Genomic DNA, 14,436 nt, shown 5'->3' with positions numbered 1-14,436 from the left:
TAGAGCCTTTATAGCTGCATTAAAACTGCAATTTAGACCTTCAACCTGCTGGCTCCCACTAAAGTCCACTATATGGAGAAAAATCCTGGAATGTTTTCCTAAAAAACCTTAATTTCTTCTCAACTGAAGAAAGATGCTTCTTTGTGGAACCAAAAATGGTTCTTCTATGGCATCGCTGTGAAGAACCTTTTAAAGCACCTTTATTTTTACGAGTGTAGTGCAAGACAAGCATTTTTGGTTAAAACGTATATAAATGAAAATAAAATTTTGAAAATGACGGATTGTTTCGCTAGATAAGAGTCTTATTCTTCGGCTAGGATTGTGTATAGCCCTTTATAACTGCACTGAAACTGCAATTTGGACCTTCAACCCATTGGCTCCCATTGAAGTCCACTATATGGAGAAAAATCCTGAAACTTTAATTTCTTCTCGACTGAAGAAAGATATAAAAATCTTGAATGACATGGGAGTGAGTAAATTATTAGAATTTTTTTATTCTAGATTATCTTTAACTGCATTTAGAAATCTTGGTTAATATTTATGAACTTATACTAATATGTTAATGCATACTTAGAGAGAATTTCTTCTATGTAGACAAACATCTGCTAAATAAACACTATAACAAGTTTTTACATAGCGCTCTGCAGTACTAAATAAAAAAAAATTAAAGGGAATATTTAATTTTTAATAAATCGTAATGAAATCGCACCATTCAGTGGTCATTGTCATCCATAGCAAAACATTATACCAGTATTATTTACTTGGTCTTGTAATAAATGCCAAGCCTGACCACTCTTTCTAGGTTTAGGAATAATTTGTTAGTTTATACAATCTATTGCTTCTACTATTTAAGTTTAACACTTAAAGCGTTACCCAAATACAAATGTGTGTATGTGTGCAGGTATGCATCTGTGAGTGTGACCTAGATCAAATATTTATAAAAAAAAAAAAAAAAAGAAATATGTGAGAACTGGGACAGCGGCAATCGTTCAGGTTCTGGACACACACACACACACACACACACTCCAGGCTTTCTGTTTTAGCTGCTTATCGGTAGACAGACAGGCAGGTCATTTATATGTAAAATTCACTGATGCCTACAGAGACACCGAGACAAAAAAAGAGAGTTTTTTACTGCAAACTGCTGTGACAGCGCAAGTGAGAGCAAGAGATGTTTGAATATGTTTGTTTGTTTGTTTTAGGTCATCAATATTGAAAGCAACGATAAGTGACTTAATGAATGTGAATGACTGACAGGGATGAAATAACAAAGACAGAGAGAGAGAGAAAATGCTAGGCATCCTTTCAAAGATTATCTGATCTTGAAGATTGGAGGGCTTAGTACTCAAATCTGGGATTTATCTGTTTGTGTGTGCGCAACAGAGGAAATCAGTCACCCCAGTGACACTGAACTGTATTTATATCCAAAATCTTGTTTTAATTGAAATTGGTCTCTATAAATAATGCAATTCCACTCTCCGTCGGGTTATTACAAAATAAAATAAGCCCCCCGAGGACCCAACATCACACTCATAAGCAGCAAGAATCCCTTATACTTATGAATCATATAAACACTTACTTTAATATTTATATCATATCAATATTTAGAGAGCAATTCTGATAGGCCAGCACAGCAGGAGAAGGGATGGCGATCTAATAGATTTGCTACTAACACGTTTAGTTCAAAAAATCATTCAGAGGATCGGTGCAAAGAAATTGAATTACTAAAGCATTTAAGACACACTGAACAACCTTGTTTAAATAATAAATGAGTAAGTGTTATTGAAAAAATGGATGCTGATTGGTCAATACAAGGGATGCATGGATATTAATTCTGAACAATAAGCTGATCATTATTTTCATGTTATGCTCCAAAGCCATAAGACAGAACAGATTCATACAGTGTGTTTGGATTTTAGTGCTAATCACACTTGGTAACTCTAATAACTTGAGTACAAACCCACATATTTGTGATTGTCTAGGTGTTTAGGACACAGCTGCTAGATCCAGACGGTCTAAAAAGGTTTTACACAAGTGTGATTGTGCTACGACACTTGGTATTTTAGCATAGAAACATATTTCTCTCCAGGTGGGGTTCAATTGGTTTGCCAAAATCTCTGCTTCTCATTTTAAGACCAGAAGGCATATTCGTTTTGCAGGCTGCATTCTCAAGGTGGAGTTTGTTGCTGAGATTGACTGTTTACCCGAATGTTTAACCCCCGACTGGGTAAATTCTGGTTTATGAAGGTGGAATTCCCCTGTAGTAAAAATAGGGACAGATTATTATATATTTGGTCTTTCAGGAGCAGTGAAATCTTCTCTGTGTGTGTCGGTCTTAAACAAACAAACACATTTTATTTCTCACGCATAACTACTGAATAGAGTGTCCTTTGCCGTGGGCTTTTCGCGTGATGTGCTGATTAATATAGTTCATGCTCTGGACTGGAGTAAGTTAATAGACGTCATAAAGTCTAAGACACTTCCGCAGTTTCAGCAGTACCTGATGATTGCAAACAGATTTTGGTATTTGGTGAAGTTTTATGGGAGTGTGTCATGAGATATACATGGGTCAGTTGTCTTTGTATTAGTATACGGAAATGGATACTAAAAATATAATTCTGTTGTTAGGATAGTTCACCTAAAACAATTGACAATTTTGTCATTAATTACTCTCATGTCGTTTCAAAACCATAAGACCTTTCTTAGGAACGCAAATTAAGATATTTTTCGTGAAATCCAAGAGCTTTCTGACCCTGCATAGACAGCAATGCAACTGACACGTTCAAGGCCCAGAAAGGTAGTAAGGACATTGTTAAAACAGTCCATGTGACGTCAGTGGTTCAACAGTGAGTTCACTTCCAGAAATTTTTTTTTTTACAGATAATGTACTCACCCCCTTGTCATCCAAGATGTTCATGTCTTTCTTTCTTCAGTCGTAAAAAAAAATATGTTTTTTAAGGAAAACATTTCAGGATTTTTCTCCATATAGCAGACTTCTATGGTGCCCCGAGTTTGAACTTCCAAAATGCAGTTTAAATGCGGCTTCAAACAATCCCAGCCAAGGAAAAAGCAAAATGATTGGATATTTTTTTTATTACTTTATTACAATTCATATACTTTTTAACCTCAAACGCTCATCTTGTCTTGCTCTGCCTGAACTCCGGTTCAAGACAGTTAGGGTATGTCGAAAAACTCCCATCTTATTTTCTCGCTCAACTTCAAAAATCATTTCAAAATCATTCTACATCGCTGCAGAAGTACTGACCCAGTGTTTGCAATGTGAACATGCAAAGAAGTTAAAACAGCGATACAGGACTATTTTGAAGGTGAGGGAAAAAATGAGATGGGAGTTTTTCAACATACCCTAACTGTCTTGAATGGGAAAAAACAGAGGTCAGGCAGAGCTAGACAAGACAAGCGTTTAAGGTTGAAAAGTATATAATTGTAATAAAAAAAGATTGTTTCGCTGGATAAGACCCTTCTTCCTCGGCCGGGATTTTTTACAATTACATTTGGGATTGTTTGAAGCCACATTCAAACTGCATTTTGGAAGTTCAAACTTGGGGCACCGTACAGTATATGGAGAAAAATCCTGAAATGTTTTCCTCAAAAATTATAATTTCTTTACGCTTGAAGAAATAAAGACATCTTGGATGAGGGGGTGAGTACATTATCTGTACATTTTCGTTCTAGAAGTGAACTTCACTGAACCTTTAATGACAGAATTGTGATTTTTGGGTGAACTACCTCTAAGTTTCTTAAGCACCAAATCAGCATATTAGAATGATTTCTTAAGAATCATGCGACACTGAAGACTGAGTTACACATTTGCCCTCAATTCACCTATACGTTCATCTTGCTATGAACTGTGCAGTTATTTATTCAGTAGAAACACTAATAAACCCCCCTCCTAGTCAAAGCGTGTTCAGACCATCACAGTTTTGTTTAAACAAGCTCCTCACACCTCTGAAAGATGATTGCAGTCAAGCAGTGCTCAGATTACAGCTCATTGCTGCCCTTAATAGTGCTCTGAATAATGAGCGCTGGAAATTAAGTTTAATTACTGATTCCAGAAACAAATTGCTTGTAAAACCATTTCACCAAAATACTTTCAAACAGTTTCTACTGCGACTCCGTTTGTATGTGTCAGTAACCATGTCAGAAAGTGAGTATGTTAGCACTTTATTTGGCAGAGATGACTGTGAATTAAATGGTTCACACGTATCTTCTCATGTCTGTCTTACATCATTCATCCCCCATTTCTACTTCATTTTGTTGAGCATGTGGTGGGGTTGAATACATTACAGGGATAGTTCACCCAAAAATGAAAATTCTGTCATTAATTACTCACCCTGATGTCGTTCCAAACCCATACGACCTTCGTTTATCTTTGGAACACAAATTAAGATATTTCTGATGAAATTCGAGAGCTTTCTGACCTTACATAGACAGCAACACAACTGACACATTCAAGGTCTATAAAGGTGGCAAGGACATTATTAAATTAGTCACATCAGTGTTTCAACTGTATTTTTCTGGACCTTGAACAAGTCAGTTGCGTTGCTGTCTATGTACACTTTTAAAAATAAAGGTGCTTTAAAAGGTTCTTCACAGCGATGCCATAGAAGAACTATTTTTGGTTCCACAAAGAACAATTCAGTCAAAGGTTCTTTAAAGAACCATCTCTTCCCTACCTTTTATAATTTGAAGAACCTTCTTTCGCCACAAAGAACCTTTTGTGAAACAGAAAGGTTCTTCAGATGTTAAAGGTTCTTTATGGAACCATTTAAACAAAAAAGGTTCTTCTATGGCGTCGTGAAGCACCTTTATTTTTAAGAGTGTAGGGTCAGAAAGCTTTTGTATTTCATCAAAAATATCCAAATTTATGTTCTGAAGGTAAACAAAGGTCTTATGGGTTTGGAACAACATTAGGGTGAGTAATTTTCTTTTTTGGGTGAATTTTCCCTTTAAATCATGCCGATATAGTGGTATGAAAGTGCCTACATTAATAATCAGTTAGTTTAGTTTTGGTATACTGATATATGCCAACTTATGCTCAACAAGGCTGCATTTATTGAATTAAAAATACAGCAAAATTGTGAAATAGTGTTACAATTTAAAATAACTGTTTTCAATTTTAATATATTTTAAAATGTAATTTATTCCTGTGATGCAAAGCTGAATTTTCAGCAGTCATTACTCCAGTCTTCAGTGTCACATTATCCTTCAGAAATCATTCTAATATACTAATTTGGTGCTCAAAAAATATGTCTCACTATTGAAAACTGGTACATTTTTTCAAGGTACCTCGAACAGAAAGTTCAAAATAACGTTTTTTTTCTGGGAAATTTACAGTCAAAATAAATTCATTTAGATAACTTCAACATTTCTCACATTATCACAGCTTATTTGCTATAAGTGAAACATTTTAATAAAATATGACAAGAACTTGAGTTAAACTGTGTCAGAACAAATTAATCTGATAATGTCAGATTTAGATTGAAAGGTATGTAATGGGTTACAATCAACCAAAAATACAGACAACTGTTAGTATGACAATATTTACACAACTATCAATACTTTGTAGACTAACTACCAAGCAATTCTTAATTTTGTTCAGTCTGTGGTGTATAAAGATGGCATTAGCAATTAAAGAAAAAAACATAAGCAAAACATAGTCAGGTTAAAGTGTCTGAATAATGTTTGTTCCCAAATTTTTACAGTTTTACTGGTAGTACACTGTATAAAGATTTTTTGGTTATAATATATCAGTTTACTTTATTTTGCTATCCTTACTTACATAAATGGACTATAGTGTCCTGCACCCACTAGTAAAAAATATCAAAAATCTTGTGTATAAACAATTTTTAGTTTGACTGTATATGTTTAATTGTTTGTTTTATTATTGTAATTATTTTAATATATACACTATAATAAGTTGTCACAATGCTGAATGAGGGATTTTCTGTGCATTTCTTGAGAAATAGTAACTGTGTCAGAATAAATGATGATAGCTGAAAGATAGATCAAATGTTATAGATTTTTTTCTTTCTCTGCTCATTTCTCTTTCTGTGCCTGTCTGACTCTCTCTCTTTGTCTCTGTCTGTCTCTTCAGAGGTGGCAGTGTCCTCATTGCTGTGTCTGTCGTCAGTCAGAGAGCTTCCGGTGCAGGTGTGTGAGTTGTATCAGAAAGGATTCGTACTGGCTGCTGTCCATCCCTTTGTTCACACCTGCGGCCCTGCTAGTGCTAACCTTCAGAAGCAGTTACACCGGGCTGTGCTTATCCGAGAATCACACAGGTATAAACTACAAATGGACTAGAAATACTATATATTGCTTACTGCACAGAAACAGTGTCAAACATTTCAAACATAGTAATATTTTTGCATTACATAGTACTATGCTGCATTATTTGATAAGTGATGACAGTGATCATGTCAGAAATGAAAAGGCTTACTTTGATTTTTGACACATTTATAAAGTGACAAAAATTATTTTTCAAATAAATACTTTTCTTTGAACTTACTACCTTGATGATAATAAAAAGTTTCATGCTAAAATCAGTATATTATAATGATTTCTGAAAGATCATGTGACACTGAAGACTCCAGTAATGATGCTGCTTTGCCATCACGAAAATAAATTACATTTTAAAAGGTATTAAAACAGAAAATTTTAGTGACATTTAAAAATATTACTGTTTTTACATACAATGTACTGCACAGTAGCAATCAAAGGTAGTGTAATGTATTATATTTTGATGACATTTTTCATTATTAAGGATATTTTTTTGAATAAGATTTGTATATGAATCATTTACAGTAAAACGAAGATTGTGTATTAAAGGAGAAGTTCACTTCCAGAACAAAAATTTAGATAATTTACTCAGCCCCTTGTCATCCAAGATGTTCATGTCTTTCTTTCTTCAGTCGTAAAGAAATAATAATTTTTTGAGGAAAACATTTCAGGATTTTTCTACATATAGTGGACTTCTATGGTGCCCGAGTTTGAACTTCCAAAATGCAGTTTAAATGTGGCTTCAAACAATCCCAAATGCGCTTGTAACAATCCCTGCCAAGGAAGAAGGGTCTTATCAGTTTTTTTTATTACAATTTAACTTTTTACCTCAAACGCTTGTCTTGTCTTGCTCTGCCTGAACTCTGTTTATCCAGGTTCAAGCAAGTTAGGGTATGTCAAAAAAGTCCCATCTTAATTTCTCCCTCAACTTCAAAAATCAACCAGAAAAAACGAGACGAGACGAGTGTTTGGGATTAAAAAGCATATACAGTTGCAATCGAAATTATTCAACCCCCTTGACATGCAAGACATTTTGTTCCAGATGATTTGTTTTTCTAAAAACAAATCTACAAAGGCATTAGGACACTATTAGATAAAGTATTTTAATACACATTTGAGTAATTCTGAGAACATAAATTGATAAATAATGGAAAAAAAATCAAATTGGCTCTAAATGTTCATGTTCAAAATTATTCAACCCCCAAAAGTAAAATTTGGTGCAGAATCTTTTATTATTTAAAACCACCAATAAACGCTGTTTGAAAGTGTTTAGAAGCGTTGATCACCTCTCTGCTGCAATCTTGGACCATTCCTCGGCTGAAAAAGCTTTTAGACGTTTTCACTTTGCCACTGCTTTCTTCAAATTCAGCCAAATATTTTCAATGAGAATTAAATCTGGAGACTGAACAGGCAACTCAAGAACATTCTGTGACTGATCCCTGAACCAAGCATAAGTAGATTTGGATGTTTACTTTGGGATGATTGTCCTGCAGGAAAGTCCATTAATCATCATCTTCGGTCTTTGCACCAAAGGCATCACAATTCTTGGCAAAATGGCCTGATACTTCAAAGAATCCATGGTTTCCTTCATACGGTCATGTTTTCCACTTCATGCTACAGTAAAACAACCCCATAATTGGATCAGCTCACCTCCATGTTTGACCATGGAGATAGTGTTCTTCTGCTCATTAGTTTTCCCTTTTTTGCACAAGACAGTCCGCTGATCTATACGTCCAAAAAGTTCTAGTTTGGTCACATCACTCCATAAAACATTCTTCCAGAACTCCACAGGTCTATCCAAATAAATTTTAGCATATTCAAGCTGACCTGTTTGTTCTTCTTGATCAAGAATGGTATTCACCAAGATGCCCCAACATGAAAGCCATGCTTGTCTTATGTTCATCTTCTACTCTGGAATGAAATATTTTTCCTCCTTTCATCGGGTCATCTCGCAAGTCTTTGGCTGTACATTGCAGGTTTTTCGCATCAAACATTTTATGAAATTTTGCATTTTTGGTTCAACACCCTCAAAGGTTTTATGGTACAACACACTTTAAACTAAGGAATAAGGCCTTTAATGTCTTAGAAATCTTCACGTAGCCTTAGACTTTCTAATACAATAAAACTATTTCTTCTCTATAGCTTTTGTGAAAGCTCTGTTGACTTTACCATATTTGCTACTCAACTTCAGCACATGCATGGGATAAATGTATAGATGTGTAACATCTCAAGCTGATTCAGTTTTTTTAATAGTTTCTAAAGGCTTAATTGTGTTTTAGGACAATTTTGTTCCCTACCACAAAAATAAATGACTTAAAACGGCAATGTTGAATAGGGGTTGAATAATTATGACAGCTGTGTTACTAAAAAAATCCTAGAACTCAAACACATTACATTATATATTGACATTGTCACTTTTAATATGCCAGTACACTGTTGTAGATGCAATTTTTATAAAGTCTTGAAACTTCAGACAAGCTTTTATTTGTAAATACTGCAGTCTCTGGGGGGTTGAATAATTTTGATTGCAACTGTATATTGTAATTTAAGGAAAAAAAAGATTGTTTTGCTAGATAAGACCCTTCTTCCTTGGCTGGGATCGTTAACAACCGCATTTGAGATTGTTTGAGGTCGCATTTAAACTGCATTTTGGAAGTTCAAAAACGGGGCACCATAGAAGTCCACTATATGGAGAAAAATCCTGAAATGTTTTCCTCAAAAAACATAATTTCTTTAGATAAGACATGAACATTTTGAATGACAAGGGGTAAGTACATTATCTGTAAATTTCTGTTTTTGGAAGTGAACTTGACCTTTTTAAAGGTAAATAGGGTTAAATAGGTATAATTATTGATTACAGATGTTGAAAAGTGGCTCTTTTTTTTTTTTTTTTTTTTTTACAGTGGTTCTGACAGTGGCCTGCTGAACTGGGTTGAGCCTCATCTCACGACAGATGTGTGTTACCTTGGTCACCAGGACCCTGACCCAGACATCATACAGGGCTATGTGAAAAAGGTTAGACCTTCTTTAAAAGTGCACTCATTTTCATTCAAACAGAGAGCAGCAGATCGATTTGTTTGTCATTCACTTACTAAACTTTAGTGGCACACTTAATGTCATCACTCCATTAAAGATGACACCGAAAACCCACTTACTTCTAACTCTGTCTATTGTGGTCTTACAATACGGCTGTAAAACGAAAACATAAGCTGACAGGCTGCTCCATAGACACTGACACCCCACATTCATCTGCCATTCCATTAGTCGTCACCCCCTCGCCTTTTCAGTAATTGCATTTATCTGGAGATAAGCAGTGTTTGACTGAGTGTGTGTGTGTGTGTGTGTGTGTGTGTGTGTGTGTGTGTGTGAGGTAGTGTTTGAGCCGTGTGACATTTACTGATGATTTAGACATATGCGTGTGTATGGCGTGACAGTGTGATGATTGGAAAATATGGTTTTCATTAGCGTTTCCTGTCACAGCTCCACAGAGCTTATTTTAAAAGCATCTGCAGGAAAACGCACCACCTTTCTCCTCCAAAGACACTGTATTCGTATTACATTGGAATCCACTTACTTTCATTGTCAGCTTTGATTGTAGACTTTGAATGGAACAGGTGGTATGAAGATTGGCGTTATTGATGAATGTTTCACGTCTTCTGTTGTCCCTGGGGATGCAGGTGCAGGATTTGGCTGATCATGGTGATCTGTTTGTGGGGTTTTTGCCACAACCCGGTGGAGGTCCATATTTCCTTGGTCACTGGGAACCTGAAGATCTTTCCTCCTTGCACTCCAGTCCCTGTTCTGTTCATCACAGCAGCCGACCTCCGACCCTCAGTCCTGCGAGTGAGCAGAGCCAACAGGATAGAGACAATGGGGATCATCAAAACCAAAATCGTACAAACTTTAATTCAGACACTGAAGACTTTATGAATCACAGCTTTCAAATACAAAGCACTGAGAGCAGCCAGTGCTGGAATAACCAGAATCCTTTTGCTGAGAACCATCAGTGTTCAGATTATCAGTACTTAAATGTTGAAGGTGAATGTACGCAAGCTGAGAATTTAAAGAACCGAGTGCCATCGCATGAGTTTATATTAAGCTCTTGTGCACCAGAGCCACATCAGACCCAGAGAGCTAGAATGCAGCCGGACTTGCCCAGCTGTGATTTGGCAGAAAACAACAAAAGAGAGCACAGGGAGCAGGTCAAAAGCCAAGACAAACACAGCAAGTGCACCGGAACCACCCCGATGCTGAATCGTAAGTGTGCAGTCAGCTGAAATACAGAGAGAGGGTTGGTGGAGAGGAAAAGAAAACATGTTTTTTGTTTAGATTATATCAAAATAATATAAGCAGTTTATCATTTCTAGGTGTGTTAATACTTCTAGGTGTGTGATTACAATTCTTTGCTAGTGGTGCATCATAAAATCTCAGTATTGCTCATTATTTCACTTTCATTGTGTTGATACAATTCATAATATTCATCAAAATACCTGAGAACTCAGATATGACTGGAAAAAAAATGTACACCTTAGTAGAATATCAATATTGGCAGAATAGATTACGTAAAACCATTCTCGCAAACAAACGCTCATTCTCTCAGGAATTAAGTGTCTTTTTTTGTTTGTTCATTTGTTCAAACACACTGATCATTCAATGAATGAAATGTTTTTATAAGCGAATCATTCACTCAACCGATTAGTTCAAACACACTGATAGATTCAGGAACCGAAACATCTTTATGAGTGAGCCATTCAGTCAAACGATTCATTCAAACACACTGATACATTCAGGACTGAAACGTCTTTATAAGATTCGTTCAAAAGGAACAAATTCAAAAACAAAATGTCTTTATTTTTAAGTCATTAAAGGGATAGTTCACCCAAAAATGAAAATTTGATGTTTATCTGCTTACCCCTAAGGCATCCAAGATGTAGGTGACTTTGTTTCTTCAGCAGAACACAAACCAAGATTTTTAGCTCAAACCGGTGCAGTCTGTCAGCCAAATAATGGCAGTGGATGGGCACCAAACCTTTAAAAGTAAAAAAGAAAACATGCACAGACAAATCCAAATTACACCCTGCGGCTCGTGACGATACACTGATGTCCTTAGATACGAAACGATCGTTTTTTGCGAGAAACTGTACAGTATTTATATCATTTTTTACCTTTGATACACAGCCACGTCCAACTGTCCTGAGCACGAGCTCATCATCCGGCTCGTTACATTTGTACGCTCTCTGGCGTAGTATACACAAATGCCGGAAGTGATCTGTCGAGTGTATGACACTCATCGTATACTACGCCAGAGAGCGTACAAATGTAACGAGCCGAATGATGAGCTCGTGCTCAGCACAGCTGGACGTGGCTGTGTATCAAAGGTAAAAAATGATATAAATACTGTTAATTTTCTCACAAAAACCGATCGTTTCGTGTCTTAGGACATCAATGTATCGTCACAAGCCGCAGGGTGTAATTTGGGTTTGTCTGTGCATGTTTTTTTTTTTACTTTTAATGGTTTGGTGCCCATCCACTGCCATTAATTGCCTGACAGACTGTACCGGTTTGAGTTCAAAATCTTTGTTTGTGTTCTGCTGAAGAAACAAAGTCACCTACATCTTGGATGCCCTGGGGGTAAGCAGATAAACATCAAATTTTCATTTTTGGGTGAACTATCCCTTTAACTCAACCAATTAGTTAAAATACACGGATACATTCAGGACTGAAACATCTTTATAAGATTTGTTCAAAAAGGAACAAATTCAGAAACAAAATGTCTTTATTTTTAAGTCATTAACTCAACCAATTAGTTGAAATACACTGATACATTCAGGAACCAGAATGTCCTTATAAGTGAGTCATTCACTCAACCTATTCGTTCAAACACACTGATACATTCAGGACCGAAACATCTTTATAAGTAAAGGTCATTGCACACTGAGTCCGAAATGTCCGTATGCATTTTTTTTTTTTTTTCGTATTTATCATCCTTTCCTATCTAAATTCTTGATACGGATGCGACAACACAGAAAATTGAACCTGATTCGAATTTTTTATGACGGACAAAAGTTTCGGAGGCAGTGTATAAACAACGTGAGGTCGTATTTATTTTTTAACATGCAAAAGTTCAGACGAGAATTTCAGACTCAGTGTGCAAAGACCTTAAGTCATTCACTCAACTTATTCATTCAAACACACTGATACATTCAGGAACGAAAATGTCTTTATAAGTGAGTAATCACTCAACTGATTCGTTCAAACACACTGATACATTCAGGACCGAAACATCTTTATAAGTAAAGGTCATTGCACACTGAGTCCGAAATGTCCGTATGCATTTTTTTTTCTCGTATTTATCATCCTTTCCTATCTAAATTCTTGATACGGATGCGACAACACAGAAGATTGAACCTGATTCGAATTTTTTATGACGGACAAAAGTTTCGGAGGCAGTGTATAAACAACGTGAGGTCGTATTTATTTTTTAACATGCAAAAGTTCAGACGAGAATTTCAGACTCAGTGTGCAAAGACCTTAAGTCATTCACTCAACTTATTCATTCAAACACACTGATACATTCAGGAACGAAAATGTCTTTATAAGTGAGTAATCACTCAACTGATTCGTTCAAACACACTGATACATTCAGAAAAGATAGTTTTTATAAGTGAATCATTCACTCATCAGATTCATTCAAACACACTGATACATTCAGAAAAGATAGTTTTTATAAGTGAATCATTCACTCATCCGATTTATTCAAACACACTGATACATTCAAGTCTTTATAAGTGAGTCAACCTGTTTATTCAAACACAATAGGTGTTTCTCAATGTCAAGGATACGTCCTTGGCAGGACTGGTCCTTCCAAGTCACTTCCTTCAGAGGCTAGGCGAGACTCCTCTTAAGCATTCGGAGAAATGGAACAGGCTAGCAAGTGCACGTTATTGCGTCATTACCTCAGTGAATGGTCCGCTCTTATCATTTATTTAAAAATAATTACATCCATTACGTCAAATTGACCCTGCACTGTTTAAACACACTTGACAGTCAAAAAATCAATATGATTAAAAAGGAGTTTATTGATTTAAAAACGATTATATTGCCTGAGAGAACAGAACTGCGTCCATAGTAACGCTCTGTTTTTCATGGCAACCGTGTGCCGTATACTTCGCGGTTGTCTGTTATCAAGAAATAACAGACCGGAATTCAGCCAAGCCATTGTAATAATATTTGATATTGAAAAATATTTATAATTTAACAACTATTTGTTAAAGACTTGTCCTATCTCACAAACAAGTTTATTTTTTAATTTCCCCAAATACACTATTTTTACCCTATTGAGCAAAATGATCCCTTCATTCCCTTCATGACTCCGCTAACGTCCGACATTTGTATTTTTGAACAAGATAGCAAAGCTGCGCGCATAGGATTGTGGGTGATTTTAGAGCGCGAAGAGCGCGAAGGCTACACTTATGCATCCTTTCCTGTGTATGGGATATTTTTCGAACGAAGGACACAGTCCTTGGTTGAAACTCCGAGGATCCTCGACATTGGAACAGTCCTTCGACGGATGTCGATGACGTAGCATCCTCGAAATTCTGGCTTCCGAGGATCCTTCCTTGACATTGAGAAACGCCTAGTGACTCAGTCAGGAACGAAACGTCTTTATGAGTGAGTCAATCATTCAACCGATTCATTCAAATACACAGATACATTCAGGAACTTAATATCCTTATGAGTGAGTCATTCACTGAACCAATTTGTTCAAACCTATTGATACATGTGGGAACTAAATGTCTCTATAAGCGAGTCATTCACTAAACCGATTCATTTAGTTTCATTTAAGAAAAGTAACCATTAAATTGTGAAGTAAACAGAAATTACAGTATTTTACATCTCACAATAAAAGTCAATTTTATTAGTTACTTTTCTTAAAAAAGACATGCTTGGTGACATATGCGGACTACAAACGCGACCTCTGGAGGACACAGCCTCCGAAATGAGACGCAGCTTCTGATTCAGTCAGGATCGCGACTGTTGTGTGTTGCTCTGAGACGCGTTATTCGTTTGGAATTATATGTTTGCGGAGGAAAAATAGACAAAGTAACAGGCAATGTTGTGTCTAAAATGAAAGTTACT

At 36.0% G+C, this 14,436-nt stretch overlaps 1 protein-coding gene across 1 annotated transcript in view; it reads left to right on the top strand.

The window, feature by feature from the left end:
• rftn1a (raftlin, lipid raft linker 1a) overlaps positions 1 to 14,436 on the top strand; it is a 34,304-nt gene that overhangs the window by 16,608 nt on the left and 3,260 nt on the right. The window contains exons 3-5 of the mRNA XM_073822152.1: positions 6,116 to 6,299; positions 9,201 to 9,312; positions 9,975 to 10,554. Of these exons, the coding sequence (XP_073678253.1) occupies positions 6,116 to 6,299; positions 9,201 to 9,312; positions 9,975 to 10,554 (876 nt within the window). The remainder of the gene's footprint in view (positions 1 to 6,115; positions 6,300 to 9,200; positions 9,313 to 9,974; positions 10,555 to 14,436) is intronic.

This window comes from Garra rufa, chromosome 17, assembly GCF_049309525.1.
Source record: "Garra rufa chromosome 17, GarRuf1.0, whole genome shotgun sequence".
Classification (NCBI taxonomy): Eukaryota; Metazoa; Chordata; class Actinopteri; order Cypriniformes; family Cyprinidae; genus Garra; species Garra rufa.
Note: the sequence above shows the minus strand (reverse complement) of the source record. Positions and strands in the feature narration are given on the sequence as shown.